Source organism: Solanum dulcamara, chromosome 11 (assembly GCF_947179165.1).
Source record: "Solanum dulcamara chromosome 11, daSolDulc1.2, whole genome shotgun sequence".
In the NCBI taxonomy this organism is placed as follows: domain Eukaryota; kingdom Viridiplantae; phylum Streptophyta; class Magnoliopsida; order Solanales; family Solanaceae; genus Solanum; species Solanum dulcamara.
The window spans coordinates 34,514,451-34,522,331 of NC_077247.1; the positions used below are offsets into that span (position 1 = coordinate 34,514,451).

Consider the following 7,881-nt stretch of genomic DNA (forward strand, 5'->3'; position numbering starts at 1 on the left):
GATATAATTTATGCACAAGTAATGAGTGAAATAGGATAAATATTCACATAAGATGTCATATGCTCCATAATCACACAATAGATCAATGCCTCTTAATTCACAATACTTTGACAATTATCCTTATTCGAATTCTACTATCACACTTCAACTCATATAATTGAATTCAATCTAATGACCCAACACACCCTAATCCCCTCTAATAGGAAAATACAAGGTTCAACATATTTAACAAAGGTTAGAATTCCACTTGCCTTAGCCAGAAGTCAAGAATAATCCGTTCTCAAAGGCTTTTTCCTCCGACAATATTCCAAATCACAACAATCTAATAAAATATAGACTCACAATCACATTTCAAAACTATTGACACTAAAATCAAGCAATTTGGGTGAAAATGGTAAAATGGTCAAAAATCTTGTATTGAAAATTGAACTCGTAATCTGGTTATTTTTAGATGAAAATGTTCCTCAAGTAATCAGGAATCTAATGGTGAAAACCATTTCAAAAACGAGTTCAGAATCCCCATTTCTCTTTCAAAAGTTCATGTTCAAGAAAACCCAAAATCTCCAATTTGAAATCCACAATTTGAAGTTACAATTCGAAAATATTCAATGAAAATTAAAGAAAAGTGTTAGAAATACATTACCCAAGAGTTTGTCATAAACAATCTCGAAGAAATCGTCTAAACCGAGTTTAAAATGTTAAAAATGGTAAAAATACCTTAAACCTCGTCTAAACCCCTTTATGAAATTGCTAAAGCGACAGGTTGTCGCTAAAGCAACCACCGATTTTGCGATCCAGAGCTCGCTTAAGGGAACCCTACTAAAAAGGACTGCCTCGCTAAAGCAACGAGGGTGTCGCTTAAGCGGACATCGCTAAAGTGATGGGATCTCTTTTACCCGATCGTCGCTAAATCGACCCTCCCTCGCTAAAGCGAGTGCACAAGAGATCAGCAACCTAATTCTCTAAATCTCAAAACTCTTGAAACAACCCTCGGGATTTGTCTAATATCCCATATATACAAACCATATATGAAATCCTACTAAATTTGACATTCCGAACTTAATGGAATCATCAGAATTTGAATTGAAGGTCTTCTTGATCCGAAATCCGATAAATCGCAACTAAACTAGTTTCGGCACTTGAAATATCTAAAATACCCTCGGGACTTCTAAAAATTATAACGAAGTCATTTCTAGCGTTAGAATCACCTCCCGAAACCAGTAGAACCATCAAAAATCCAATCCGAGCACCCAAACCCAAATATTGACCAAAATCAAATTTTGATCAAACTTTAACTCAATTTCCAACTTCGGACCTAAATTCCACTTTTTAATTCCAAATCTGATTCCGAAAACTCTCTCAGACTAATTTCTACATTACGAGACTAATGGAATTGGCGGAATTCCATTCCGAGAGTCGAAACTCTAAATGACTCCAAAACTCAAAATTTGACAACTTAAGCCTTTAAAACTCATTTATTTAGTAAAATCTCAATTTTTCACAAGATTTTCAAAAATCAACTTTCAAACCCAATCTAAAATGACTCGGGGCAATGGACGGGAGGAATAAAATGATAATTTTATCAAAAATATCGAAAATGACCTTTCGGGTCATTACAGAAATAGTACTCAATTCTCAAGAAACATCTAATAAATAAGAATAGCTTAGTAAACTATACCCTTTATTTATAATTTTTCTTTATGGCCATTAAATATGCTAAAACATCACTTATTTTAGGATAGAGAGAGATTTAGAGTTCCTTTAAATTATATGCACAATAATTAGCTCCTAGTTGGCCATAGATTTTGAAGTTGAATCTTGAAACTTTGAGTTTCTGGAGTTGTGATTTTTGGGAATTAAAGTTATGTTTGGTGATATGTTTTACTTGGAAAAAATTAAAACTTTGTGAGAAAATGAAATTTCTACCAATTTTTTTTGAAGTTTAAAATATTTGAATATTAAATTGTAAAAATTTGATTCAAAGTTTATGATCAAAAGCTAGTTTAGGAACTTCTCATTCAATTATTTGTCACACTATGTGTAAATTAGATTATTGACATGATATTCCTCTACTATCTACTATTATACTACTACCTCCGTTTATTTTACTTGTCCATGTTTGACTTGACACATCTCTTAAAGAATAATAAATAAATAATTTCAACATATCACCCCCTATTTATTGTAAGTGGTCTAAATATTTTCAAGTTCCTACTAAAAACTTCTTTCATGATTAATCATGTGCATTAATTAGTTAATGTAATTATCAATCTCTAATTTCATCTATAAAAAGGTATAGAGCCACACAAAGTGGAAATCATCAAATCAATAAACTTAGAGAGAGAGAGAGAGAAAGAGAGAGAGAACGTGTTAAAAACTTGAAGTAGTTGAAACATGGCTGGTGAGAAGGAAACGATGAAAGTGGTAAGTGATAAATATAGGCGATTCCTACGAGAAGGTCATGTTGCAGCTGCAGGAACTATCCAATGGAGACATGGTGTTCCTCCAATTTATGACAGTGTTAATAAACTTTTTGAACAAGGAAGGACCAAGGTTTCTATCTGTACTCCTTCTCTCATAAATTATGTGATACTTTTTCTATTTCGAGAATCAAATGAATATTTATTTAATTGCAATTTTTAATATCTTATAATTTTTTTGAGTCAAATAATCCTTATTTATTGATCTCAATTTATTATTATTTTCTTTTTCATCACATTATAATCTCTCTCTGCATTTATTGATTTGGGGGGAAAATGAAAATTAAGAATTAATAAGATCTTTATTATCTAAAATGATAAAATTTTGGATCTTCTACTTTTAACAAGCACGGTAATTAAAATGGATCGGAGGGAGTATTACTTTTTACCTAGTTTATAAAATATATTTTTTATTTTAAATGATTTAAAAAATATATATTCGTTCACGGTTAAAGTTAAGAAATTTAAATTTTAAAATTCGAATACTATCACATAATTGTAGTAGTATTATTATCATCTTTCTTGCAATACGATTTATTTTATTTTGTTTCATGGTTAAATCAGGTATGGCCAGAAGGGTCTATTGAAGAAACAGTACAAAATTCTATGAAGACATGGGAAATGGAGCTTAAATACAAGACTCACGTAAAGGACTTTAGCACCATTAACCCTGAAAAATTCAAGCTCATTGTTAATGGTAAGGCTTACAAAAACCAACGTCATTTCTTTTGATATCTTAATTTGAATTATTCCGATCTTTTAAAAAATATTGTAATCTAAATCTCAATTCATCAAGTATATTTTGTTTTAGTAATAAAAATAAAGGACATATATATAGGGGCAAACTGAGGCGAGACAATACATGGATAAATAAAATAGGACAGAGCTAAATCTAAATGAATCAGAGCGGAACAGGACAAAAATAAAGCAGGAAAAGACTTAATTGCTCCCCTGCCCGCCTGCCCCATTATCCCTACCTCCATTCCATCACACCCCAACACAACATATTTACCAATACCCCCACCCATCATAGCTGCCCCCTTCCATCATAGGTTTCATTTTTTGCCACACCACACTCCCATCGATTATCATAATCTTTTATAGTGCTAATTGTGTAGATTATATCGAACTATTTCGAAATAATATATTCTTCTTATACATCAAACACATACAAATAATTTATATTACAGAAAATTATTTTCTGTTAGAAAGCATTTTTTTTAATTTCTGTCAAATATTTTTCATTATTTTATATCGAACTGAATGACTGAATAGGAAGAGAGGGACTGTCAGCAGAAGAGACACTAAAAATAGGGGGTTACAATGCGCTATTGAAGAGTTCAATGCCTGATGAGTTCATATACCATAAAGCAGATAAAGAGACCTTCGAATCATCTCACAATGATTTTCGATCAGCTTTTCCAAGAGGATTCGCATGGGAAGTGATCAACATGTATTCTGGCCCTCCTGTTGTGACATACAAATTCAGGCACTGGGGTTTCTTTGAAGGACCATTCAAAGGACATGCTCCTACTGGTGAGATGGTGCAGTTCTATGGTGTTGGCATTATGAAGGTCTCTCTCTCTCTCCCTCTTATATACACTATTCATTTTAATTTATGTGACATCTTTTAACTAGGTACAAAGCTAATTAAAACAAGACTTTAGAAATTGTGATTCATAACAAAGCTTAGGTATTAATATGGAGGTAAATTATTTTACAGTGGGTAAAACGAGAATTTTAACATTGGGTTATTTCTAATTGTAAAAAAAAATATGTCACATAAATTGAGAAAAAGGAGTATATCATTTTTATTTTATTTCATTATTATCTAAAAAAAATAGGAATTATAGATGAATAAATTATGTAGCTTGAGATTAAATTTGTCATTGTGTCTATTTACTGACTAATTATAAAATATAAAAAATATGTTAGTTACGAGCAATTTAACGATGAATTGGTGACTACTTTCGAAGCTGATTTCAATTCTTAGCACATGCCTAAAGTTACTTTAAAAGTTTGATTTATAGACTGAAAAGTGTAAATATGTTTTCTGTAGTATCATTTAATTGTCAGGTCATTATCGTAGTAGCTAAAATTTGACTGTGAAAACCGTAGTAGCTAGAATTTGATTGTGAAAATAAAAAAAAATATTTTTTTTAACAAGTTAAATTATTGGAGAGGGGTTTCAATAGATCCTAATTCCTTAAAAAAATTATATTATGTAACTAAAATAAAAACATTATGTTTATTTTCAAGTTTGTTTTAATTTTATTATATAAATTCGGGTTTCAATTCTTGTTGTGGTACCCTTGTATTTTTTCTAATCCTCTTACACATAATTTCTAGGTCTGGAAAATAAAAAAATAATCTTTAAAACTAAAAAAATAATATAAAAACGCACTTTTAACATATTGAAAAGACAAGTATGTCATAAAAATAAAGCTAAGGGTTTGTTTGATACATGTATTCAATATTTAATTGGTCAAAAAAAATTGAAAGCATTGTCAAACACCAAAAAATAAAAAAAAAAGACTGACTTATTTTTATGATTTAAAAAAGATATTTGTGTCCATACCAAACAATATTTAGTGGCATCCACTTGGTTAGCCATGATCATGATGTTTAATGTACAGTAGATGATGAGATCCTTGACCAAGAAAGTTATGTATATGGAAGGACATGTAAGTTAATGACTATGATTTGGGAATTGTATAAAAAGTACAACACCAACCTACTCAACTCGATATATATCTGACTGGTACCAAACATGTTTAAATTATGACACCATTCACGCTCGAAATCACGTACCCAATCTTGTATTCAATTAAATTTCAATATTTTTGACTCCGCCTCCCCTAAGGGACCTGATCTCTCTTATACAAGCATGATAAGTATTTTCTCGATTTCATTTTACGTATTTTACTCTCTTTTTAATTTTTTTTAAAGATTTTTTTTTAATATTTAGTATCTTTCCAATTTCATTTTACTTGCTCATGTTGACTTGATACTCCCCTTAAAAAAAGTATTTATTAGGGCTTTATTTTATAATTATCTTTATTAATTATATTTTTAAGGTAACTTCATGTCATTCAAAGTGTTCACTTAAGTTTAGCCCCTCGAGGTTTTAGTTCAGTAATAAAGACATAAAACATTATAAATTTAAATTATATCTATGCCAAAGACTACAATATTTAAGTTCAAGTAAAAGGTAGAGAGGTGTGCCCATACTTCTTAGATTTAAATTTGCAGACCAAATAACCTTGGAAATGGATGATATTGAAGGTTTGACCATACCTGCCTCTAAACAAACCTTCAGGGTCAAAACTCAAATGTATTGCCCTTGGGACAAATTTTTTTATGAAATTTGATGTGTTGCCCATGAGACAAGAGGGATCAAAAGTCCAAGACCACCTATTTACTAGGTCATTTTTGTAAATCACCCAAGTTAGAATCTAATCAAGTGACTGGGAATTTTTCCAATTTCAAAAAGAAGAAAAGATGTTCACGTATGTTAAAGTTAATATAAAACTTATAGGTTTAACTAACTAACTGTTTTTGTATATTGGCAGGTAGATAAATCTCTAAGAATAGAGGAATTAGAATTGTACTTTGATCCAGCAGAACTTTTTGGTGGACTACTCAAGAAACCAACAATTTCCGAATCTAACATTGAGCATCAGGGCAATGATGATAATACCATCACTCAACATTGCCCATACAGCCACAACTAATTATGTCAAATTTCTGTTCTTCAATAAACTCTTGGTACTTTCCAAATAATCATGTTTTAATAAATTTTATGCAACTTTACTTTTCAAAGTCATGTTTTAATAAATTTTATGCAACTCTTTATGTTTTTTCAGTCATCAGACATTCTCTATCTACATTTTTTATATGATACTGTCTTTCAATCTTCTTGTATATATTTTTATATACCTAGTCTTCTCAAGCCATAATGATTATCGACAACGAGAAAATGTGAACTTAAATTGGGTTAACGAGAATATCCGTTTGATTCAGATAAATCGGTTAAACGAGAAAGCCTTTCTTACATCTTTGATATTTCTATCAAATAAATAATTATATTTCGTCAAACAAAGAGAAAAAAAAGAATACAAAATAAATAAATGGACATTTGTAGATGCATAACATTGTATTGCGCACCCCCCCCCCTCCCTATTTTGTCGCAGTCCAAATATTTGTGAGTGGCATCCACACTAATCGTTCGATCAGAGAACTAACTAACCCAAGCCTTAGAAGACAAAGACAAATTAAATTCAACAAAATTTATAGTATTTTGAAAATTAAAAAAGTAGTTTAATGCAAAAAATAATCAACTACCAAATAAAATCTCCAAGACCTTAAAGTCATTGCACAAGAACATCTAAGCGAACCATGTCTAACAAAATTGTGAAAAAACTAAACAAAAGATAGAGTATCTTATTGTCTGATAGATGGACAAGGACTACTATGATGATGCATGTTACCCTAGAAATGGAGTGCTCACCCTTGATCGGAACTGTACTCACACACTATAAATGAGGTCTCAAAAGAACCTCTGAAACACATTCTGAACGCAAAAAAAAGAAGGGTATAGAGTAATATCAATAAACATCACTATGTTCTGGTAGACATCATAGGCCGACTCAAATTAGAAGCATACAACATATAATTCAAACAACAAGTAGACCAGACATTCAACACATAACAATAATTCATTGTAATAACTCTTTAGGTCATTTCTCTATTTTCGGTATTATTGGCGTTTAGAGCTTTTCATAGAGACCTCAAGTGATTTATGATTTTATGGGACTAAAAATTCGGTCACCTGGGGTCATTCATTTGGTTTTTATGCAAGTTTCTGTATTTTTGAGCTTCCGATGATTAAGCAATTGACTTTGATCAAAACATAGGTGATTGACCACAAATTACAATTATGATATTTTCATTAGCTCCAGAACATCGTGCATGCTCTAGAAGGACTCTTTGTTTGGGTCCCAAAGCTTTCGGACTCATTTTGAGATACCCTATGAATTTTAGCTAAAATAGAGTCTTGGGTGTGGGATACACTTTTTGTCGAGAAAACCTTCAATTGAATATTTTTGGCATCTTCATTGAGTCCAGAATTTCGAGAAAAGGTAGGAGTGGCCTCGGTGGAAAATAAGATGCGGGAAACGCGACTGAGATGGTTTGGACATGTGTAGAGGAGAGTCCCAGATGCACCAGTGCGGAGATGTGAGAGGCTGGCCATGGATGGTTTCAGAAGAGGTAGGGGTAGGCTGAAGAAATATTGGAGAGAGGTGATCAGACAGGACATGGAGCATTTACGACTTACCGAGGACATGAACCTAGATAGGAGGGTTTGGAGGACACACATTAGGGTAGAAGGCTAGTACAT

The 7,881-nt window shown here is 31.6% G+C and overlaps 1 protein-coding gene across 1 annotated transcript; it reads left to right on the top strand.

Annotated features, from left to right (window-relative positions):
- The first annotated feature begins 2,342 nt into the window (after positions 1–2,342).
- Positions 2,343–6,339, top strand: LOC129873725 (pathogen-related protein-like). The gene is made up of 4 exons (XM_055948889.1): positions 2,343–2,553; positions 3,045–3,177; positions 3,756–4,054; positions 6,053–6,339. The coding sequence occupies exons 1-4, from the start codon at positions 2,395–2,397 to the stop codon at positions 6,212–6,214; spliced, it is 753 nt and encodes a 250-aa protein (XP_055804864.1). The 5' UTR covers positions 2,343–2,394; the 3' UTR covers positions 6,215–6,339.
- Positions 6,340–7,881: the final 1,542 nt, after the last annotated feature.